At 53.7% G+C, this 24,668-nt stretch overlaps 1 protein-coding gene across 7 annotated transcripts in view; it reads right to left on the reverse strand.

The window, feature by feature from the left end:
* The window catches only part of DNMT3A (DNA methyltransferase 3 alpha), a 103,931-nt gene that overhangs the window by 15,597 nt on the left and 63,666 nt on the right, over positions 1–24,668 (reverse strand). For 6 of the 7 annotated variants that reach the window (XM_035000709.1, XM_035000707.1, XM_035000710.1 and 3 more), the window contains 7 exons: positions 3,183–3,398; positions 2,760–2,918; positions 2,211–2,318; positions 1,787–1,943; positions 1,349–1,498; positions 1,197–1,241; positions 388–467 (listed from right to left, as the gene is read on the reverse strand). In XM_035000709.1, coding sequence (XP_034856600.1) covers positions 388–467; positions 1,197–1,241; positions 1,349–1,498; positions 1,787–1,943; positions 2,211–2,318; positions 2,760–2,918; positions 3,183–3,398 — 915 coding nt within the window. Of the gene's footprint in view, positions 1–387; positions 468–1,196; positions 1,242–1,348; positions 1,499–1,786; positions 1,944–2,210; positions 2,319–2,759; positions 2,919–3,182; positions 3,399–6,779; positions 6,857–24,668 lie in introns of those variants that run through there. The other variant, XM_035000713.1, reaches the window with a different exon arrangement.

Below are 24,668 nucleotides of genomic sequence, written 5' to 3' on the forward strand. Positions count from 1 at the left end.
CCAGAGCAGTGCACAGAATCGGGAAGCCCCCAGAGCGAGGCCAGAGAGGCAACCGCACCCCCTTGTCCCTCGCCACAGCCCTGGGCTCTCCTCCCGGGACCCCAAGGACGCGGCAACCCGCCCACCCACCCATCTGTCAGCCCCCTGCCCCACACCAGGGACCGTGACACAGTGAGCCCACATCTGCGGACCAGAATGGGCTTTCGAGGGGGACGATCTTTCCGGGGAGGACAAATAACAGCAAGTCGAACGCTTCGAAGCCCACGGGCCTGTTTGATCAGGACTCTGCGTCCAGAGCAAACCGCGGGGTCACCACAGCAGCTACTCCAGGTGACAGCGAGCCCCAAGACTGGAGAAGGTATAGACCGCCGGGGGCTGTGCCCCTACCTTACAGTTTTGGCACATTCCTCCGATGAAGAGAGGGTGTTCCAGGGTGACGTTGAGGCTCCCACAAGAGATGCAAATGTCTGGAAAGCAGGGAGCGTGGAGAAAGCAGAGTGAATGTCTCCAAAGGGCCCCTTCCCACCTCGGCGCCTAAGCCCAGCTCCAAGAAGGGCTACAGGAAAAGGGCGTGTCGGAGCAGCAGCCGAAAAAGGAGGCAGACAGGAGTCTGGGAGGGTGCCCCATGGAGCAGGGGGGCATTGTGGCCCCAATCTCAATGCCCATTCAGCTCTCAGAGCGGCAATGCCACCCACCCAGGAAAGGCATAATTCGAGGACGGGAACGTCTGAGAAGAGGGCCGGGGCCCTGGGGGACTCTGGAGACAGTCCCTGGGCAGTCCTTAAATCTTAGGCTCCTGCCCCCATCTTTGCCAGCCCTGCGATGCTCTAATGACCACTGGAGAACAGATGAGGAAAGGTAAAAGGCCAAAGGTCACAAGTTCAAGCAAATCCAAGAGAGGCCACCCTTCTCGGACCCACTGGAGTGTCCCAAACCCTAATGACCAGTGCCTGCCATTGATAGGAAAGTAAGATGGTGGCACCAGGAAGACAGCTATGTGGGTGAAGCGGGGTGGGGGTGGTGGGACGGGCAGGACAGAGGCCTTCACTGGGTACAGACGTCCCATGACGTTCAAACCTCCCTAAGGGCCTAGGCTACTCTGCACCAGGCCCTGCGCCAGGAGCCAAGCCCTCCAGCCAGTCCTGGGGGCAACAGACTACGGACTTCGCAGGGAGTCAATGGCCGTCGGGACTCACCCTCGATGTTCCGGCACTTCTGCCGCACCTCGTACACCAGCCGCTCTGCGGGGGGGAGGAGAGCCCAGCATCAGAGGGGGCCGTGAGGGCCGCGGCCGCGCCTCTGAATGCCAGCCTCGCCGCGCCACTCTCTCCAAAGCCAGGCCAACTACCTCTTGTGCGTTCGTCAATTATCTCCTTGACCTTAGGCTTCTCCGTTGTGCTCTTTCGGGGCTTTTTGGCGGGTGGGGGTGGTGCATAGGCAGCTGCCTCGGGTTCGACCCACATGTCTGTGTAAACTTCTTTGTAGGGGTTCTTCTCTTCTGATGGAGAAAGCAGGTGACGAGATCACGGTCACCACCAACACGCAGTGCCGGCTTCCTCCCCTCCTCTATTCTGCCTACGAAGGGGCGCAGCCTGGTCCCCAACTTGTTCTAGCTCCCAGCTCTCCAGTGCCAGCAAACCAATGGGAGGAGTTTATCCTGAGTCCCCGAGCGGCCCTGCCCCTATCCTGACCCCAGGGAAAGGGAGACTGTGGCCACGCCCCCGGGGCCTCTCAACCAAAGAGCTGGCAGCTCTCCCAGAAGGCTGGCCTGGGCACCTGCATTTACCTTCGGGTGGCTCCAGGCCCTTGGGGCCAGAGGGCTGGAACCCTCCGAGAGCCCACTCGATCATCTGTTTGTTCTGCACCTCCACGGCCTTGGCTGTGTCGCTCTCGTCGCTGTCATGGCATGCTGGGAACAGCTTCCCGGCGCGACTACTGGCCACCTGGAGGGCAGCACGTATGGGGGAGGGTGTCAGGACAGGCTGGAGGACAGCGAGGGCGGCCTGAGGCGAGTGCTGGGGAAAGGGGCAGGGGAGGGTCACAGGAGAGTGTCGGAGGAAGGGAGTGCAGAAAAGGGGTGAGTAATGGGGGGGGACACGGGGGACAAAAGGGAGTCCCGGGGGCCTTGCAGGTGGACCTCTGCACTCCAGCTTCTAGACCAACTAGGAGTCCCTGCTGTCCAAGCCCCCTCTACCCGGAGGGGCACTCACCTGCAGGACTTCGTAGATGGCTTTGCGGTACATGGGCTGCTTGTTGTAGGTGGCCTGGTGGAAAGCACTGCAGAAGGAGCTCAGCGGCATCAGCTTCTCAACGCACACCTGGAGGAACGACCAATGCCCTCGCTTTCTCCTTCTGCCACACCCATCAAGCCCCCACCACGTGCCTGGCAAAGGGCAGGGACTGGGGCACTGAGACCCAGCCTCTGCCCTTGAGAGGACCAGATGGATTGATAAATAATTCTATGATGCTCAAAGGAAGAGTCCAACCCAAACGTGGGGGAGGACCTGAATGCAAGCAGGAAAGGCGTTCTGGAGAAAGGGTCCTGGAAGGCAAGAGCTTGGCAGGCGCCCCAGCTCCCTGAGTCCCCCCAGGGCAGCCCACTTTTCTCTAGGGCTTCTTTTGGTCCCATGTGGAGAGTGGGGGCGAGCAGAGCCCACTTCTTCCACCGCAGTTCTGGACCGAGTCCCCAGCCCCAAACCACAGGCCCTGAGACCAAGACCCATCCCTCCCCGAGGCTACCACCAGACCCCAGGACTTACCACCGAGAACTTGCCGTCTCCAAACCACATGACCCAGCGGGTGCCTTCAGCTGCTCGGCTCCGGCCCGTCATCCACCAAGACACAATGCGGCCTGGCCACCAGGAGAAGCCCCGAAGTTTCCCCCACACCAGCTCCCCAATGCCAAAGCCCCGGCCGTCCTGGAGCCCCAAGGAGCAGAAGTCATTACGTGGTGGTCACGAGGCCCTGCCACCCTGACCCCCCCATGGCAACCCCAGCCCTGGGCATCTGAGGGTCGGGACAGCCAGGAGGGAGCTGCATCTGAACCGCCCGAGACAGAGCAAGACTGGGCAGACGAAGAGGCCTGGGGTCAGGTGGAGAGAGGAGAGCAGGATGGGAAGAGCTGGTAGTGGAAGGACCCAGGAAAGAGCTGGACGAGGCAGTTGAAGAAGCGAGCCGCTCACCTCGTACTCCGGCTCATCGTCGGCTGCTTTGGTGGTGTTCTTGTCCCCAGCGTCCGCCCCCACGGGCTCAGGTGTGGTGGCCACGGTGGGGGATGCAGGGTCGGTGGGTTGCTGCACTGCAGGAGGGCTGGCCTCCTCCACCTTCTGAGACTCGCCAGACCCCTGGTTTTCCTCCACAGCATTCATTACTGCAGTCACCTTGGCTTTCTTCTCAGCCTGGAGAAACAAGGAACAGAAGTTACCTTGACCTCTGCAGGTATTAGCAAGCAAGGCCGCTTGATACGGGGTGGGGGGGGGGTCCTGCTCTTCTCAATCTCTTTGTGCTCTGGAGACAGTGACGGGAGGTAAAGGACTGAGTTCTTTGCTCATCAACTCAATTGGCTTGCCATGGAAAATGGGAAAATCTGAAGTTGGTCAGTGAACGCAAATCATTTGGCTGGTTTCCAACCTTCTCTTGTGCCTCTCCCGAAATCTTCCTCCATAAGTCAGCCTCCATCAGTTGCCCACCCTCTGACATGGAAAGAGTAATTCTAATCAAAGAGTAATCGTGCGTCTTAGCTTAGGCACAGATCTTGGCTCCGTCCTCTCCTATCTTACTTCCCAATCACGAATTGGATCCTCTCGTCCTTTTCACAATTTTCCCGGGCAATCAACCCCTTCTATTCCTGGTCTTGGCTTCCAGACCACAAATCCAGTTTGGTCGTGATGTCTACAGTGATGAAATCACTGCTCCGTGTCCCCCTCTGCTCAAACACCACCACAAGCCCCTAAAGAGCTTGCCTGCTCCCACGCCATTCTGGAATCTTAGGATTCTATCAAATGTATGTTATCAGATTCACCCATTCTTTCTACACACACCTTTCAGATCCGTCAATACATTTATTCTTTCAACAACAGTTTACTGAGAACACACTACAAGCCACGCATCCTCTCTGCTATCCTGATAAATTAACAATCCACACCCAATCGTGCTCCCATTTGGGCAGCCTCCATCCATTCACTGTCTCGCGCTCATCCTTCCCAAAGCCTGCTCCAGGATTCCCATCACCCTACAGAAGAGAATGAAATCCTTGCTCCTTAGCCCTGAGAATCATTCAACCTAATCTCACCCCAGCGACTGAATCCGAGGGACCCGTGAACTCAAACTTTAAGGCTCTGCACCTGTTTCCACCACATTCAGTGAAAAACCTCCCATCTTCAACATGGCTTTCAACATGAAGCTTTCCCAGAGAGTTTAGAGCTGGGAATGCAAAGCCCACCCTCAAGACTAAACAAGAACATCAGAAAGTAACTGGGAGTATAAGAACTCTAAGCTAGAAGGCAGAGGATCTGCATTCCTGTCTTCGCTTTGCAACTCACTGAACAGCAGATTCTGGAGCAGTCCTTGCTCTTCCAAGTTGCTTCAACCTAAAAAAGCCTTTCATCTAAAGGATTTCCGTTACACTTTTCTGACTGGCTTAAGAATCTGATGTATGTAAGTATCAAGAATGCCAAGGACTCTCCCAAGTTGCCAATGGACTCCCAGATCCCAGGGCCCCAGGTTAAGAACCTTTGTGTTGTGCGCAAGGTCTACTGTGTTGTAGAGTCATTTTTGTTTCAGTCTCGTGTCTTTGCCTCCAGGCCACCAACCAAACCCGCTTCCGGTAGAGTCCTTGAATACTGAGGATGGAAATCCTAGTTCTTTCCGTGATTCAACAAATTCTAAGATGGGATGATGCATCCTTTGCGCCCAGCCCACAAACAGCTGGGCAAAGGAGCAGGAAGCTGGTGGTGGGAGAATACAGAGCAACGGCTCTTCCCTCCCGAGCCCCTTCTCTCACCTGCTGGGACTTTGCCCTCCCCTTCCCACTGTCAATTATCTACCACCCCCTCCCCCATAAGAAGGTGCACCTAGGTGTGCACTGAAGCCCATCCTCTTCTAGGGAGGCACTATTAAAGCCCCAGATCCGCTCACAGAGAAACTCCACACCTCCTTGAAATTCAGGCACGGCTGACTGACCTAGACCAGGGTGCTGCCATGGGTGACCCCAAGACCCCGCTTCAGGGCTGATGAGGCCCCTCGGCCAGAACAAGGTGCAGGTGGCAGAGGGCGGGAGGGGCCTTCTGAGGAAAGGTGAAGTCACCTGCACAGCAAGCGGGTGCCGGGCTCCCCAGGTCTAGAAGGGAGTCGTGCCTGATGCCACCCTCCTCACTCCCCCACAGCCCCTTTGTCTCTCTTCTCAACCTCTCCACAGCCAGTTCCTAAACATTATTCTTCCCCCACAACTTCCCCCAGCTTGTCAGACGCTGCTGCTGACGGCTGTTAAGCGCCCCCAGCCCACTAGGTGCAGGAGAACACGCACCCAGCAGGGTTTTGGCAGGCGGAGGAGGAGGAAGAAGGGGGCCTCCGTCGGGACGAGGCCAGCAGGGGTGGGGGAAGGAGGAAGGGGGTGGGTTAGCAGCGGGAGGCAGGAGGAAAGGGGAAGAAGTGGCAGAGATGGTGGCTGGGTGGGGGAGGGGCCTCATTAGAATAGTCTGCCTAGGGCAGTGTGGGAATGCCTTTTTTCCACGCTCACTCCGACCCTCCTCCCCAGGCAAACAATGGGAGAAAGAAGGGTTAACTCAGGGCTTTGGCATTTGGGCTAAAGGCTCCTACCCCCAGTCTCGAGGTCCTACGAGGTCCTACTCCACAGCGGCCCAGAGATGGGTCAGGCCCAGGGAGACAGCACCCCAGCCCCCACTATTGTGGCTCAAGGAAGCCACTTCGTCTGGAGTTTGTCCAGCCTGGAAAGCCATTGGTAACTCCACTCGAGTAGAGGCAAGGCCTCCCCGACCAGTCTCATCTTCCTGGGCGGCTGTCCCGCCTCCGCCTTCCTCTGCGACAGACACAGGCTGCTTCCCGTTCCAAAGGTCAGAGGTCTGGGCGCCCATGCGGACTCCCCGCTGGTGCAGTGGATCCCAGGCTGTCCCAGGCACCTCTCCCATCACAGGCGGGCGTCGTCAGGCTGCCCCCACCCCCCACGGCCCCCGCTGATGTGCCACAGCCCCTGTCAGGGTCACACTGCTCCCTCCCACCCAGCACCACTTCTCTCTGCGGGCCTGCCCGCTGGCTCCCAGGGACACGCACGAGAGGAACTGTCCCTCCCAAGAGGCCGCACGGTGGGCATGGCCCAAGGACAGCATGGTCCACCAGCCAGGAGCACGGGTCCGCACGGAAATGCCAACAGCCCATCAGCCGGCCAGCTCAGCAGGGGCGCTCCTTGCAGCCCAACGCCTGGTCTCCCAGCTCCCCCTGGGCCAGGGCCTGCCCCCCAGCCGTCATTGACTACTGCCCCAGGCTCACACGCTGGGGCTGCTCTTCGGGCCTCTGCACCGCCAGGTCCCACCTGAGCGCTGGGAGGAGCGGGGCTTGGGGCTCCTGAGGAGGGAGTGGGTGGGACAGCACTAACTCAGCATCTCCAGAACTCGGGCCAGGCAGAGCAACCAGCTCCTGCGGACCAGGGAGGCACACTTTGACTCTTCGCAAATCCAGAGGGCTGCAGCGGCCCAGAGATCCTCCCACCGGCCCCTGCCGCCTCCCCGCCCCCAGTCTCCCCAGGGCTCCGTCCAGGAACCTACCCATAAGGCCAGGTGCAGCCCCTCTGTGGTCCGGCTCAGGTGTGAGCCCCGGCCCTGAAGCTCTGTAAGTAGCTGCCCGTCTGGGGGGAGGGGAAGGGGGCGATGGGGCTGGGGGCGGAGGGGGCCAGAGAGAGGGGGAGGGGGGCGGTGGGGGGGAGGGCTTGAACATTTTCTTTGTCTAGAACTCCAGGTCACGTGGGCCCCGCTGGAGTGCCTGGTTGGCTGCAAGCGGGCCGGGGGAGGGGGCCGGCTCTCAGACGCTGGCAGTGGGCCAGCCCCTCTCCTCCCGTCCGAGGGGCGCGGGCCGCCGCTGGGGCCTGGGGGCGCGGCTGGGCCTCCGCCCGTTCCCAGGACCCCGCCCAGGCCGGGCTGGAGGCGGCACCACCCCCTCCTCCGGGCTGGCCCTCCCGCCCCCTCTTCCCCCGACTCTGCCAGAGCTCCGAGGGGCGCCGTGGGGGCGAGGCGGGGAGCCCGCGGAGGCAGGGAAGGGGACCGGGAGGGAAGGGGCTGCTGTGCAACGGCGGAGGTAAGCCGGGAGCGCGGAGAGAGCCAGGAGCGCCGGCAAAAGAAGAGAGGAGGTTGCGGACAGCCTGGGAGAGCCAGGAGAAAGTTGTTAAAAGTCAGTCTCTCGGCAGCACAACCAAAAAAAAAAAAAAAAAAAAAAAAGGAAAGAAAACAAGAAAAAGCTTACAGATGAGCGTAGAGGCCCAGGAAGCTGTAGGGAAAACTCAAAGCACACAGAGGCGGACAGAAGGCGCCTGCGGAAATTGGGAGCGCTCCAGAGCAAGAACTGCTGGGGAGAGGGTTCTCCTCTTCATGCTACAGGTGGATAGAGAGGGGTCCCTTAAAAGCGTGGCTTGAGTTCAGGCTCTGAAAACCTCTTCCTGGCCAAGTCCCTGGGTCCCCTAGGTCAGTCAGGATCTGCGCTGAACGTCCCATTTTCCTCTGTGCAAGGTGGTGGTGGGGAGGGCACACTCTAAAAGCTCTGCAATTTCTCATTCCTGGACACAACCATCTGCAGCTCAAGGAGACTTCATTCATCTCCTGGAGCCTCCAGGTGCAGCCCCCAGGTGCAGCCTCAACCGATTCAAGCTCCCTCCTCCCTAGCAGAGGCCCCGCCCCCCACGGACACACACACACACACACTCACAGTCTCCACCCACATCACATAAAGAAGCAGACCCTCTTGGCCCTGCCTTCAATGAGTTGACAGATTCAACTACACCTGGAGAGGTAGGAAAAGGTCATTGAAAAACATCTGTAAAGATAACTATACCACAAATACCCAGCCCCACCGACCTGGTTGGCTTCAAAGCCAACAAAAACCAAATGGCTAGTAGGAATGATAAATGAGGTTAAGGAGGGCAGTGCGGAGCAGAGATGAATCAAGTTTGGAATGAGGTCAGACAGGAGGGAAATAAAGAGAGGTAAGGCTGGAATGGGAGTAAAATCTTGCCCACCTCCACCTGCCACCTCCCAATACAACTAAGGCTAAAGGGTGCAAAGAGGTCAATGGATACATCCTATAGCAGCGAAGGATAACGGCAGACTTTCTGAGAAGACCAGATGAATGGGTATTTTGGAAAGATCAGCCTGGTTTCAGTTTGCAAGATGAGATCCGACGAGATCCGGCGCCTTCAGGCTGGTATGGCCATAGACAGTTTGCAAGATGAATTGGAAGGAAGAGCAGAGGAACTGAAGGCCATCACTCTCAGCAGCAGAGGGCTGCTTAGCCAGCAGCACTTGTTGGAAGAGCTGGACTTGGGTTCTGGTTCCACCACCATGACCTTGAACGAGTCACTTAACCCCAAGAGGTCTGTTTTCTCATTTGCGAAACAGAAGTGATAACATCTGCCCTCCCAGACCCTGGAATACCAGCATCTCTTAAAAGAGATAATGCCCCAGGTGCCTGGCTTCCAGCCACAGTCAGCTGGGAACATACCAGCTGGAACCCATGCCCGGAGAATGAGGTCAAGAGATGTGCTGTGAAGGACAGCCCACCTTCCCTCCTGGGGCTGAGCATCCTTCTGAGGGCCATCAGAGCAAGCAAGCCCTGAAGAGGGAGGAGGACGCCAAATCAGAGAGAGGGCTTTCTCCAGATAATACTTGGGGAGTTCAAACTTCCCTCTCCCAACCCCGAGGGAGGCCCAGAATCCATACAGCCAGGAGAAGGAGCCGTTCTGCAAAACACAGGCTCTTCTGCTCCAACCCATCTTTCAACCCTATTAAGGTATCTGGTACAATTTTTCAGGAGAGCTCCAAGCAGAGACGGGAAGCCCTGAATTTGTACCTCTCACCTGCTCTCCTTTAAGGAATGCAATAGGACTTGCTTTGCTGCTTCTCTTCCTGATGTCTGCTCAGCATCCAGGGCTGGTAAACAAGGCCACTGTAGACCCCCCCCCCCCCCACCCCCAGCCTCTTCTCAAAATGAAGTTTCTGATCTGGCTTGGCTGGCTCTTTTTAAAGATACTCTGTCTCCTCTCTGACATCTCCTTTTCCATTACTACGTGGCTATAACACCTTAGACTCTACAACTCTTTGGTCTTGGGACTTCTTCAGACAGTAAGTAATGACGCCTATGCACACAGCCAGGACTCAAGGTGCCAGAATGGACCAGGGCCATCATCAGTTTCACTTTCTCTTGCCGCACTTATAAAGTAGCCTTTCCCTCCAGCTGCCAAACGTCCTTATTCTCATCCTTTGAAATTAAGCTCAAATCTTATGTCTTACATGCAGCTCCCAGCTGAAGCAAAAGAAAGCCCAAACTCAAGGTTGTCCCCTCGCCAACCTCAGACACCGTCCCTCTCCTGTAGCTATGTGGACAGGAAGGGTTCCCCCTCTTCTGTACAATGCATGAGTCACTTAGAGATTCGTGTCTTCTTCATGCTCAGCGGGCAGAGACAGGCCCCAAAACAGAAAAGACCTCAGAGTTACAAGAGGTGACTTTAGCAAAAGGTCAGGAACAAAATAGGGCAGACTTCAAGGATCCTCAGGTCATGTATGTCCTCGACCGTCCAAAGTAACCCTTTGGGGCTGGTTCCTGAGATAGATCTTTTTTCTAAGTTTGTTTATTTATTTAAGTAATCTCTACACCCAACGTGGGGCTTGAACTCACGACCCCGAGATCAATTCCAACCAGGCCAGCCAGGTGCCCGCAGACAGGCCTTTGTGATAAAGATAGTCAGCCTGAAGTAGGAGAGTCATGCAAATCCAGGCAGGGTCTTGGCAACGTGATAAAAGTATGCTGAAAGGGGGAACTCCTGGATGAAAAGAAGATCTGGTGGATGTCAAGAGCCTAAAAGAAGTGTTGGAGAGAAGTATCCAGGATGGCCTCAAAGACAGGGTGACCTGAAAGAGAGGGCACACTTCTGTTTGACAGGCAGAGAGCAGGCCTGATGAATTACCTCGTTTCAGGACACCTGACTCTTTGCCTTGATCCTGGATTCATCAAGCAAACTTCTAATCTTAATGACATTTCCCAGTGACTCTGATACCACTAAGTTGCCAAAGGCAGCAGGACAAGCAGTAGGATCTATGTGGCAAGGAGGTCACGTCCTGTTAGAAATTGGTAAATTTAACATTCTGGTATATGTCGTGCTCCTGTGTTTCTGAAGAACACGATCGCAGTAAGTGTGGTTAATCTGACTTTCCAGCTCACAGAACTGAGAGCCCCCCCCCCCCCCCCAAGCAGGAATTCCCACATGTCAAGGTGGGACTGCCATGTCAGCTGGGCTGGGTGTTCTGTGGTCTGCTTTGACATGAAATCCAGTGCTGGAATGAGGGGGGAGGTTATGTGGCTTCCATGAAACAGTATATTTAACCACCGGAGTCCCTTTACTCAAAACCAGAGAAGCCAGGATCCCTCTGAAGCCATCTGCAAAGGCACGTATCGAGGAGGCACCTCGTATTTTTTTTGCCACACGAGCATTCCCAGCCATCCCAAGGCCAGGGAGGCTTTATCCAGACAAAAGGCCATGAGATCAAAATGGATGTCTATTCTGATCCTGCCCTTCTCTTACCTACAAGCTCAAAAGCCTCTGTGCTGTGCAGGAGACTCTGACTACCTGCTGGTTACAGTCAACACTCTGCATGGCACTCAAGGCCCCCACAATCTGTAGAGCGCTTACATCACACAGCCCACACTCTGCCCACCCACTTGCTATTCCCAAAATATGCCCTTTTCCCTGCCTCTGTGCCTTTGCTCATGCTGTTCCTTGCTCCTCCCCTTCAACTCCCACCAGCCCAAATCCTATCTGTCCTCCCAGGCCCAGTTCACCAGTTACCTCCACCAGGGAAGTTTCTTTTGACCCAAACTGTCCAACAGGGCCGCCACTCACTGCATGTGCTATTTCAATGAATTAAAATGAAATAAAAGGAAAAGTTCAGTTCCTCAGTTGCACTGGCCCACCTTCCAAGTGTCCTAGAGCCACACGTGGCTGGGGCTACTGTCCTGGACAGCACAGATTTTAAAACATTTTTATCGCTGCGGAAAGTTCTGTGGGGACAGCGCTGCTCTGGCCTCTCCCCCTTACCTTCCCCTCACTGAAAAATTACCCTGCCCCTCCTCCACCTTACTCCCATAGCACCTTGTAATCTTCTTTCAGCACCTGCCCATATTTGCCCACTAAGGCGATTGTGTACTCATCTTTCTCCTCCACAAGATTAAAAATTCCTAGAGGGCAGGGCCTGGACCTTATTCAGCTTCCTATGGAAGCGGTGAGGACTAGCGCTCCTTGCACATTGTAGAGGATTTAAACAGCGTTTGCTGAACTGAATTCAACGTTGTCTTGGGAGCCTCTTCCAGAATCCACTGCCCAAGTTCCCAGTGGGGGACAGATACTTTCCAGAGCAAATTTCTAATAGGTGCTAAGAGGTGCAGGCCTAGGGCCCCCCAAAGAGGCCAGGAATCTTTGCCTGTTCCCTTGCAATCCACATGGAGGTTGCAAGCAAATGACCAGGACTGGGCTGCTGGCGGTGAAGCTAAAAATAGCCACGGAGCCAACAGCAAGGAGTTGGCAGGACTTGTTGCTAGGGAGACCAATCGCAGAGAGAGCAACTAAGCAGGAGAGTGTCAGACCTGCACCTGGAGAGCAGAGGCCATAGTTGGGGGGGGGGGGGTGCGGCTTGAAGTTGACAGGGGTCCAAGGCTCCCACCTAGAGATGTTCTGCCTTCTGGCAGCTCCTGACTAATGCTCTAAGTGGGGCAAATGTTCCCCCTGTCCCTCAGTAACCCATCTCCATGGAAACCACCATTACTGGGGTGAAGTACCAGCCCCTGGAAGGAAGGCCTCTGCCTAGAGCTGGTTGTTATGGCAACATCTCCCCCCCCCCCTTCCTGTCATTCTCTCTCTCTCCGGGCTTCTCCTGTGGGGGAAAGGTGGGGGCTTGGTCTTGGCTTAGCCAGCATGACCAGGAAACACCCGCTTCCTGACAAGAGTAACCTGCGAAAGGCTCTTCAGAAGCTCCTGAGAACCCAGAAAGGCCGGTCAGTCCTCAGCACAGGGCAGAGCTTCCCTTTCTTCCTGCAAGGGCCCCACAGATCATCTTGCCAGAAGAATCCCAAAGTCGGTCGGGTTTAATTGTATTAGGATCACCCAAGGAGGTTTTTAAATACAGATTCTTGGGCCCTCCTATGGAGATCAGCAGGCTTGGAGCAGGGCCCAGGAATCTATTCAGAAACCTCCCTAGGTAATTCTGATTCTTGCCAGGTGTGGAAACCACTAAAGGCCCCGGCTGTCCTTGTTACAAATGAGGAAACTGAAACCCTGCAGGAACTGAGCCCACCCAAAGGGTCAGAGCCACTAACTGAAGAGGAAGCGGTCTGGAGAGAGGAGGGGGTAGAGGTCTGGAGGTAGAAGGAGATGCAGAGGTAAGCTCCCCCAGTGCCTGTGTCTGAACTGAGGCCGTATCTCCGGGGCCTTATCCCTCCTACTCCCCTTCAAGCCAGAACACGCTACCAGCTGATACTGGATCGTGGCTTAGAACCGAGCCTCTCTCGACAAGCCGTCCCCCGTGGCACAAAGCAGAGGTAATGGGGCTGGGCAGCCTGGTTCCCAGAGTGCAGAGAATGGTGGCAGCCCAGGCAGATGATCTGGGCTGAAAGAAACTATCCTCCTTCGGAAAGGAAACCAAAAGGGTCACCATGGCAACCTGCACTGTGCTGGCCTGGTTGGGCTCCGTGCCATCCTCCCAAACTTGGGCCCAGGAGAGGTGCAGCGTTCAGGCAAACGCTGGGGGCCAGGGGCACCCCACCCCCCCGCCAGTCTAAGAACCCGCAGGGGGGCTGTGCTGTGCTCTGGAACCGACAATCTGGGAGCACAGCCGTCCCGAGCACCTGCAGTAGCTGGGCGAGGGGAGGGCACTGTGGAGGTGGGGGAGACGGGCCTCCACCCTTCTGTTACTCACAGCCTAATCGTGTGCCCGAGACCCACCGCACATGGAACCACAGCCCTCATCCAAGGCAGCATGCAATTAGATGGTAAATTATGTGGTAGGGATGCTGTCTCCATGTGCTGAAGGAAATCGGAGGAGACCGAGATCCGTAAGGGCAGCAGTGGGAGCATGGCAGAGGGTGAACGAGGAGTGGGCACGACCTCCCAGGTTTTTCAGATGGGAGCGGCCCCATCTTTGGGGGTGTGTGCAGTTGCATCAGCCCCCCAGCAGATGGAGGCAGGGGTGCGAGGCGCAGGCACAGCGTCTGCCTAGCTGTGAGAGAGGAGGCGCCCCGGGGCACCTGCTGCACAATCCACGCACTCCAATCACTCACATGCATTCTTCGGATCCAGAGAGCCACAGAAAGGGTGGGGGCGGCACCTCCTGGCTGACCCCTCGCCTCACCTCTGCCCGCAGCCTTCACTCCTCCCCAGTCCCCGTCATTCTCTAGTCACTGCTGCACGTTCGCTAATGCCATGTGCCTGGAAGCCCCAGCTCTCCAGAGCATCCCTGAGGCTCCCGGAGCCGCAGCTGCTACCTCCTTCCTCACTGCCCCCATCTGCCTTCTCCTTCCCTCCAGCTCCAGGTCTGCTCCGTAAGGGGAAGACTTCCCCGCAAAGCCAGCTCTCCCCTCTGGATCACTTTCATCCCCTAGCCCAGAGCTGCTGGGTGTACAGGGCTCCGCCAGTGAGTGGGGGGCAGGGTCTGGGCCGGGAGCAGGGGTGCAGGTGGCCGTGTGGCTGGTCCCCATACCTCACCACGTCCGCACAAGGAGCGGGATATGAGGTCTCGGACTGAGCAGGGACTGAGCAGCGGATGCCAGGACCTTCTGTAAATGCCTAGCTTCTCTGGATCCTGGTTCCCTAATCAGTCTGATGGGACCACGAATATCTGCTGAATGTTGCAGGGAGGACGGAAGGAAGTCGGGGGGGTGGGGGGCACAGCACTGGAGAGGTGGAAAGAACCCTATGACAAGTTGGCCTGAGGACTTGTCAATGTTGTCCCTTTGCTTTAGAAACCTGACCCTAGAGAGAAGTGTAAATTTCATACCTGGGGGGTACGGGTCAAAAGGAACCTGGTAAACCCAAACTGCTTGGGCTGCTCTCCCCTCCCCCCACCCCTGCTCCAGGCCTGGGGGTCAAAGGGAGGGGCCTTGGGGACCACCATTCAGATTCAGGCATGCAGACCCTCTCAAGTTTCAGAGTCCTAAGAGAAGCCCCAGGAGGAGCCCGGCAGACCAGCATTGCGGTAAACTATTGCTGAAAACAGCAGGAACGCCTACCATCTCCATCCCAAAGGGAAAATTTGAATTCCTGTACCAAGTCCTTTCCGGTCTTCTCTCCCCCACCCATGTTTGGAAACAGTTCCCTAGCTCTGCCTGCTTAGAGGCCGCACTTCTTTCCCAGCTCAGTGGTCCCAGATCAGAGTCTCACCCCGGGCTGTACATTAGGATCACCTGGAGAGCTTCAGAAACTATGTGGGCCAGGGCCCATCACTAAATTCTAAATGTAATGAATGAATCCAGAGGAGGGGCCCAGGCCGTGGTGGTTAAAGCAAAACAAAACTCCCAAGTGATCCTAATGTGCACAGAGACCCCCCCCCCCCGCAATGTGGGTGCTACAATAAATGCATCTTTCAGGGAATCACTTCTCTGCCAAGTTTAGTTTACTTGGAATCATCCAAAACTTGGTGGTTCTCAAACTTCTGTAAGCCACAGAATCATCTGGGGAGTTGGCTAGAAAACCAGCTTTCTCAGGAACGGCCCTAAAGATTCTGCCTCCATAGGTTCTAAAAGGGGCCTGGGAATGTGCCTTTTGAATGCACTGCACAGGTGATTCTGATGCAGTATTATTACACCAACTCGCCCTTCAAAACTGAATTCTGATCGCATTTTTGTTACGTATAAAGCAAGTCCAACTCAATTTTTGGTTTTTGTTTACCCCCGCAAAGTTGCCCTTTAAACAGCATCTAGATGCAAATACACAGGAGACTGAGCTGTTTCATCCCTATTTTTGTTCAACCCATCTGAGTTGGAAATGAAAAATTATTTATACTGCCCACCCTCTACTGACTAAAGAGGAATAGGGGAAGAGTCATAAGGCATCTGCAAAGAGTTGTAATTAAAAAATGGCAAGTCTGAAAACGGGGAAAATTACACACACACACACACACACACACACGACCTGGTGGCCATGGGAGAGTATAAACGGAGAGGTGGAAGGCCAGGATGGCCAGACACCACACGGATATTAGACAGGGCTCCACAGATTGGCGGAAAAGGGGGGCTTGAATGGTCCTCTAATGGCTTCCAGAACTCCTTCAGGTCCCGGACATCCGCTCCGTGTCCCTGCCCCTCCCTATCCGGGTCCTGTCAATGCGGGCTGCCCTCCATGCTCCAGGCCCTCCCCTCCCCGCTCTGCAGCATGCACTTGCCCTCCACAACGGTGACTCTGGTTCCTGACCCACCTTTTGAGCTGCCTGCTACACCTCTCCCTGTGCACAGCCACCCTGCCAAGAAGCAGCTTGTCTAACGCCTGACTCAAAGGTCCAGCCCCTCCCAAGAGAGTATTTTCCTGACCTTGGGGTAGGCAGAGAATTCTTAGAGGTACGCACACGAACTAATAAAAGTAAAACAAAATGGATAAACTGGACCTTATTAAAATTAAAAGCTCTTGCTGATCAGAATACATCCTTAAGGAAATGAAAAGCCCCACACCACCTTCTGGTCCCAAACCTGCTCTTCCTCCAGGATTCTCTAGCTCAGATAATGACCATCACCCCCAGCCCCTGGATAGGAAGCAGGTTTCTCCCTGCCCTCCAACTGGAGACAATTCTATCATGTCTGCCTCCTGTTACCTGGACCCTCGGTCAAAGCCAAATGGAATGCCCTCCTAACTCATCTTCCTTCTCAACTTTTCCACTCTGGACTCCCTTGCAATGCTGCCAGGGCTATCTTCCTAAAATCCACGTTCACTTCTCTCACATTCCTGCTCTCCCCTGCACAATGAAGCCTAAATTTCTCACCGTGACAGGAAGGCCTTTGCCGATCTGACCATCTTCGTTTGCAGTCTTATCTCTTCTTACGCTTCCTCCCTGACTCTCCCACCCTAGTTACCAGATCTCTTGCTGTTCTCTAAATAACCCAGAAGCTTCATGCCTCCTTCTCTTTGCCCTCAGTGATCCTTTCCCTGAAATACCTTCCTTGTGTATCCGTATCTACTAGAACTCTCAAAGGATGCCTCCACCAGGAAGCGCCCTCCCCCTCCTTGGTAGCTCACCAGACTCTTGGTGCCAGAAGCACAGAACAAGCCCCACGCTCTACCTGACACCGAGGTTCACGGTGAACATTCCAGGCTCTTCCACCAGCCACCTGCGCCCCTGGGATGTGCAATCCTCCAACACACAGCACAGTGCTGTGTGTTCAGTTATAACCGAATTCAAGCCATTACCCCCTTCGTCTAGCATATTGGCTCCTTACTAGCGTCACACAGTTCATCCGCCCTCCCCATGCTTGAACATCCCTGGGGCCTCCTGGACAAATGGGCTGGTCTTTAAAGCAAAGCAGAGAGAACATCACCATTGTATCTTCTCCTTTGCCTCATAGAAAGTACTACGAGAATTCTTCTCAAAGTTGAACTAACGATGCAAGCTATCTTGAGGTGCTCTAGGCTCCAAACTGCCAGAGATTTCTCGGCACCTACCTTAGGATCCCCCCTCAATGCCCTTCCCCCACCATCCCTGCCAGGGAGACTCCTGGTTCCCGTGGAAGGCCTGCAGGCTGTCTCTTCTCTTTGGCAAGCCGGCCCCAAGGTCCTCAGGCAGGGCTAGTTAGTTGCTCCCATGGCCCATTTGCTCATTTTTCTAAAATGGTCCTACTGGGTTACAGTGTGAGGTACTCCCTTACGTGCCTATCTCTCTGGGGGGAAGGGGAATCCCAGGGTGGGATTCTGGCTTTCCTTCGCATTCGTTTCCTTAGTGTCTAGAAAATGTTGACATGCAGTAGATACCCAAACACATGTGGTCTTATCTTAAAGCCTGGGCACGCCTTAACTGAACCTTGCTCAGTTAAGGTTTGACAAGTCTTTAAAATAATGAATGAATGATTATGTGATTCACGAAAAGAAAACTAACAATAAGGGGCAGATCTAAGTAGATGGCCACCAAAGCCAGAAGCTGGAACGTGAATTCCCGAGCTGAGGAAATGCCCCAGGAAGACATGAGTGTCAACCGCTGTGGGGAGGAGGGCCCACTTTGCAACATGGCCTTTTTAGCCCCTCCCCGGCCTGGGCCTAGTGCCTGAAGATGAGCACCAAGGTCAACATTTCTGATCTGGGTATATAACAGCAGAGGAGGAAAGAGGGATAGTAATGAAGAGGAAAGGAAAGCTAGACTCTAGCACCAAACACGTAAATATTACGCAAGTCTTTATAAGAATCCTTATCAGGATACTTTACATGTGCGATTCTTGAAGAGGCATGTATGTAAGGTCTGAGGATGCACTCCGATATTTAATTTGGAATTCACGTACAAGGTAGTATGGGAGACAAAGGCGCTACGGAGCATGACTCCAGCCCTCCTCCCCGCAAATTATAAAATTTTAGAATCTCTGGGATCAGCTACGTCTATTTCCGTCACGTTACAAATAAGGAAGCTAAAGTGCAGAGAGGGGAAAGACCTTCTCAAATGCATCAGGGGCAGAGGCTGAGTCCAGAAACCAGGCCTCCTGAATCACATCCCAACATTGTTTTAATCCAATCTCACAATGTCAAATGGACAGTCACAAGAAAACAGCAACTCAAGGGAAGGAAGGGCTCAGGACCAAAGGAGCGGAGCAGGGGACCAGTCCCGAGGGCTGAAAAGGACCCAAACCTGGAAAGATGGAGTGGCCTGCATGCATGTGGGCAGCCCAGGAGGTGGGGAGCGGAGGCAGCTGGGGGCTGCTGGGCCAGCTAGCTCTATCCCTCTTTTAGCCCCATACTTTAGTTGGAGGAGAAGTCACGACTGCAAACCAGGCAGATCCTGTTCTAGGTGAGTCATTTGGGTGCAAAACAGAAGCAGCCTGAGATCAGTTTTGCCCCTGGGAATGTTCTACAAGCATATCCATGTGGCTCTTACCGCCTTATCTAGGGGAAATCTTGGTTTCCTACGAGTAAAACAGGGATAAAAATAGTTCTTATAGTAATTGCAGACAATATATCTGTCAAATGACAAAAATAATACAATTTAGTAATGAGTTTGATGTCCTTTGTTCAAGGGAGAACAATCCACGGTTTGGGGAGTACAGAGCCTAACAAGAAATGGAGCACTCTTCCTGAGGGATTCTGGATAGGATCGAGCTTGACGGAATATTAGGAGAGGCAACTCGGAAGCAGGGCACGATTGGCTAGGACGTTGGGAATTTCCTTAAAAGGCTGGCAGGTCCTGATTTCTAGGGTAAGGTGAGCTAGCGTGAAAGCTGAGCTGGACAACTGTGATTGGTGCCTGTGAGGTTTTGGGGACAGGTGTTTCCCATAAGCACAGAGGGACCGCGGTTTAGATTTCTGCCCTGGGCTGGGCCCCTGGAGCAGACTCAATTTTGTGGGTCCCGATACACAAATTCACTTAGCTCTGGGGTGAAAGTGAATGCTCTTGGCACAGTGCCTGGCATGAAATAGGTGCTCAGTCAAGTCCGACCCCTTTAGCCTGGTTCCAGGGTTGGTGCGGGCCCCCTCCGCACCCCCCTGCCCCCGCTAGACCCCGCCCACTACTATGGCCAGCCCCGCTGCTTGCTTTCTCATCCCTAAAAAGTTGGGGTTGTTCTCAGAGCTCTTCTCTGTGTCCCAGGGATGAAGTGAACCCTCCAGTGTGCAAACGGCCCACCCACTTGGGAGACCATGGGAGCCGCTAGGATGACAATTTCACAGCCCATGCTAAAGGCCAGCCCTGAAAGTCACTCTGATTACAGGCTGTCACAGGCATGCCTTTAAAAACGTGCTCAGCCTTTTGGTGAAGTATTCTTGTCACGCCTGCCCCCAAATGGCCTCACCTCCTTGAAGGGAGATGTTATTTTTGAGGCCATCCTGCAAAAGTTCAGGTTGTCATTCATTTATATATGGTGGATAAGTGAGGAATGCCTACTGGCCAGAATACCCTAAAACTACTAGCCACATACTTTGCTAATAATTTGGTTTTAGTGCTTAATGATCTACTTTGTGTTGTCACCATTTCTCATGTCTCCTGTGCTAAAGCCCATGGGATCACACCTAATTCATCCCAAAGCCCCCAGCACAATGGCCCCCTACTTAGTAGGTGCTTAGTGATTGCTTATTAAATGGAATATAGCACAGCAGGAGATGACCCTCTGGACATTCACAGGCTGTTCTTCCCAGGACAGACAGGAAGCACAGTCTGTTGAGACTGCAGGGTTATAAAGCAAGAGGAAGCAACATTTGCTCTGCTCACAGAAGCCATAGCACAAATGTCCCATAACCATATGAAAAGATGTCCAGCCTCACTTAGTATCTGGGAAATGCCAATTAAAACCATAACAAGATACCGTTTTTTCCCCACCCGTTAGATTAGCAAAACACTGATGTTGGCAAAGGTGGAAGTCTTCTCATACCCTGTTTATGGGAGCATAAATTGGCAGTTGCCCTTTTTGGAGGGCAATTTGGCAGATCTGACAAAAAGCAAAATACACATTCCCTTCGACCTAGCATTTCTCTTCCTGGGTGTCTGTCTTAGAGAAACACAGATGCACAGAGGCATGACCAAGGATGTTCACCACTGCAGGTACTCAAGCAGCAAAATACTATAACCAACATGAACGCTCCCCACTCAGGTTAAGTAAAATCATGGTAATCCATACGGTGGGATAGAACCGTAATTACATGGCTAGATTATTGATACTTATCGTAAGTGAAAAACCAAGCTGTAAAATGAAACTAAAATGTGGTTCCATTTATGTAAAAAAGGAAAAGAAACAAAAGCAACTGTGAAGCAAAATTATACATTTTTTTGGATAGATGGATAGAAAAAAATCACGTCATATATGCACCAAACTAACATCAGGCACCTCTGCTGGAGGAATTAAAACCATGGGGGAGGGATGAGGTTTTTTTTTTACAAGAAGAACGTATTTGGGTAATACTTGTGTCATTTAGAATCATTTCAAAAATCACCCGGCTCCTGTTATATGCTAGTCCTGCCCTAGGAGCTTTAGATATTAAGGATTACTTTATCAACCCACACAATTCTGAGATTAGAATTATTGATTCATTCAGCACACCTTTACCCAGCTCCTTCTGAATGCCAGCCCCGGGGACAGAGGTGCCTAGAGTGCCTGCATCTACCAGGCTCGGGTTGGGGAGAGGCAGAAAGCAAGCACGGGCAAGTGCTGCTCGCGGGGACATGCGACATGCCTGGGAGCGCCCAGCATAGCCCAAGGCCAGCGACAGCTGAGGGACCTCGGCTCGGTGAGATTAAAAGCGATGCTGAAGGTCCCACCTCTGGTAAGTCGCCAAGTGCCATCTGAACTAGCCTCCAAAGGCACCCTTCCCTTCAGGAATATGAAAGTTTTGCTACCTGTAGGGCAGCCTGGAGGCAGGGGATGGGGGAGCTGCCCGATGTAGGAGGGGGATGGAAGGGGACAAGAGACTAGCCTTGAGCCACAGATTATTTGTCATCATCGCTACTGAATGTGTACGAAGCATCCCATAAGTGTAAGGATGCCTAAGTCCCTCCCTTCAGAGTGGGAGCCAGGAAAGAGACCAGATCCTAGATCAGCAGCACGTGGTATCCTTGCCTCGACAGAACTTAGAATCAGGCTGGGGGAAGAGACTATTGACAGAGCCACAACATTCCCCAGCTGCAAGTGAGTCCTGAAACCATAAGCAGAGGGGAGTCCACAGCCCCTCTGGCTGGATGACTGTTCCGGCTGCCTGACTAGCCCTCCTCACCCCCTCTTCCTCACAGTGGCGAGAACCAAGGAAGTACCACATGTGAGAAGCCCTTCCTAAGCCCAGAGTCCTTGGGTCCTTCTGTCCCGTTAATTGTCAGAAAGAGGAGCCTAGGCCTTGCCCTCCCTGGAAGGAGGAATTGCCTCACACCTGTCCTCCCCGCTGCCAGGGCCCAGGCCCCTCTGCCCACCAGGGCAGGGCAGGTTCTCCTGGGCTCAAGCACAGCAGAGGCCCAGCAGAAACAGCAGGAGCACAAGGCGGACAAGAATCAAGGCCCCACCTTATCCATGAGAACCTAACCACACAGGTCCCCTGGCTCCGTGCTGTTCTCCAGATACACTGTCAGCGCCTCTGGAAAAAACCATATGGAAACCAAGGGCTTGGGGCCTCAAGGCAGAAATCCCCGGCCTGAGCTCTCTGAGGGGGTGTCCCACATTCACCAACCTGTCAACTGCATGGCCAACCCAGAGCCATTTGTTGAGCCTATTTCCCCTGCCCAACATCCGACTGGGCATGATGGGGGAAGACACGATTAACACGTAAGAAATAGTGAAAAATACCCTATGAGATATCACGGAGTGCTAAATCCAAAAATATTGACAGTAAGGGCTACGGGGTGGAGAGAAGGAGGTCCCTGTGAGCCGGAGAGCCTCCGTGGACTCACTCCCAAAGAACAGATCAAGGAAAGCCCAGTGGGAACAGAGGCAGGGAGGAAAGAAGAGTCAAATATAAAGCAGGGACTGGTCCCTCTTAGAGGACCTTTCTCTTAGAGAATGATAGTGAAGCGGGGTGGGATGAAGTCACAGCAAGAGTTGACACCTTGAGAAACAGCCGGAGGATTTCTGGCACCACGAGGGAGACAATGGGGAGCCGCTGTACATTATAGAGCAGGGCCTGGTCATGATTCAAGCAGAGCTTAGTCCTTAAAAGGATTAGTGAGGAAGTGAAGGGAATCCGTGATGGGAGAGACAGAAGATAACACCTCCCCACCTCCAGCCGGAGTTCCCACCTCAGCCCCAGGGAAGGAGCAAATGTCTCATTTTCCTCACCTGGTTATTTTAAATTTCATTCCTTTTGTGATATTCTAAACCTTCTTAAACATTTTTTTCTGGGGGAGGAAAGCCTGGGGAGGTCGGTAATCTCAGATGTAAAAGTCAAAAGTAAGCCTCACTCAATAACTGGACTGACAAGGGTGTCATGGCAAAAAGAAATTTAGCTGACGGAGTATCTTGAGGGAAGCAGGCCCCACAGGTGGGGCATGTGGACCAGGGAAGGGGCAGGTGCAGACTGGGGTCAGATGGAAACCCCAAGACAGGACAACACAGTCCTCAGGCCCCACATCCTATGCCCCACCACCAACTTCCCTTCCTGATGCTGAAAAGGCCATGCTGCCTTGTGCCCCAGGACCTTTGCACAGGCTGTACACCTTTCTGCAATGCCCTTCTTCCCTCTTCCCGAAATTCTAGTTCATCCCTTAAAAGCCAAAAGCCAAAAGCCACCTCTTGCTGATGCATGGATGATCCGGGCAGAATTGAGATCTAAGCCCCTTGGGGTGATGCTCTTCCCGAGGTGCCCTGAAACCTCATCCCATCTTGTGATAACTAGGAATTCTCCAGGCTTCCGGTACTGCCAGTACCCCCCAGCGCTCAGACATGGAGGGTTCTGGTCGCCCAGTAACAGTGCCCTGGAGGAAGTTTTAAAGAGCAGGTGTTGCATTCTGAGGTTAGGACGTGCTGGCTGGGCCTTCAAGTGACACTGCCTAGGAAACAGCTGGAACCATGCTTCTGGGAGGGGAGGTGTCTTTTTGGGAGGAAGGCAGGTAGTAGGATCTATGAGAGCACATAAGTGGTAAGGGGATCAAGAGTGGCAGGCAGAGATCTGGGGATGCCATTGTCATGGGGCAGAGGAGGAGGCTGAGCAGATGCAGTTGGAGGAAATGGGGAAGAATTTCAGGGCCAAGGGGCACCTGCATGGCTCAGTTGTTAAGTGTCTGCCTTCGGCTCAAGTCATGATCCCAGGGTCCTGGGATGGAGCCCCGCATCAGGCTCTCTGCTCAGCGGGAAACCTGTTTCTCCCTCTCCCACTCCCCCTGCTTGTGTTCCTTCTCTCACCGTGTCTCTGTTAAATAAATAAATAAAATCTTTAAAAAAAAAAAAAAAAAAGAATTTCAGGGCCAAGGTCAGGAAGGCCGAGGGAGGCGGTGTTAGAAGAAAGGGTCGGGGCGCCTGGGTGGCTCAGTTGGTTAAGCGACTGCCTTCGGCTCAGGTCATGATCCTGGAGTCCCTGGATTGAGTCCCGCATTGGGCTCCCTGCTCGGCAGGGAGCCTGCTTCTGCCTCTGACCCTCCCCCCTCTCATGTGCTCTCTCTCTCTCATTCTGTCTCAAATAAATAAATAAATAAATAAATAAATAAATAAATAAATAATCAATCTTTTAAAAAAAAAGAAGAAGAAGAAAGGGTCGATGCCAGGGAACGGGGTGAGGTTACGAGAGGAGGAAGGGTTTCTTTACCTCTGGTAAGCCACTCTGCTGGTGACAGTTACTACTCTTTTGTCTGAAGGGAACCTGGCAGTCTTGAACTGTTGGGGAACCGTGTTTCCCCAACATTGCTGTTACCTGCAGCTAGCTCTCCTCGAGACTGCTGGCCCAGCCCAAGGCGGGCGGGTACAGCACTGGGGCCAGGCCTCGGAGGGCAGCAGGAAGCCTGAATGGAGCCCGGGCCCATGGCCAGCACCTAAGTGCGGCCCCTGCCCCCCAAGCCTGAGAGGGAGGGGACCAGCAGTTCTGACACCTGTGCTGGCAGTCACAGAATTCTCTACGGACATCTTTAGTCATAGAATATAAATAAGGAAGGAACAGTTTGGCAAAAAGTATACTTTTTTTTTTTTTTTTTTAAGTAAGCTCTACACCCAGCATGGGGCTTGAACTCATGACCCAGAGATCAAGAGTCTCATGCTTGGCCGACTGAGCCAGCCAGGCGCCCCAGAAAATATATTTTGGGGGCAGGGGCAGGTCTCTACATCTCAAGTCACATATACCTCAAACACTTTGAATTAAATCAACTTTTTAATTTTTTCTGATAATGCTCATTGATTACCTTTCTTGGCTGGGGCTAGGGAAGCGGATGCCAAACACTTCAAGTTTACTAGAAAAGCTTTTGATGATTGTTGAAGCTGGGTGAAAGGTACATGGGGGTTTGTTCAGCACATTACTGTCTGTACTTCTGCGTATACTACAAGAGATGCATGATAAAGTCTTTTTAAATTTTAGTAGGAATCTTAACATCGATAAAATGCATCGACTCTCAATTTTTCCTGCGAGTTGAGAGAAGATCCCCTTTGCTATGGCAGCTGAAAGCAGGTTCCCATACTGCTTCTCTAGGGGAGCATAGTTTGAGAACCACAGAACTTATAAATGTTCCAGGTCTAAAAGTCACCATGCCTACGCTTCCGGCCCCCGGGCTCAGGGAGAGCAGGAAAAAGCAAACCCCCCCCTGCTGGCCGCCAGGGACTGATAAGTG

This window comes from Mirounga leonina, unplaced genomic scaffold (genome assembly GCF_011800145.1).
Source record: "Mirounga leonina isolate KUSES-001 unplaced genomic scaffold, KU_Mleo_1.0 Mir_125, whole genome shotgun sequence".
Classification (NCBI taxonomy): domain Eukaryota; kingdom Metazoa; phylum Chordata; class Mammalia; order Carnivora; family Phocidae; genus Mirounga; species Mirounga leonina.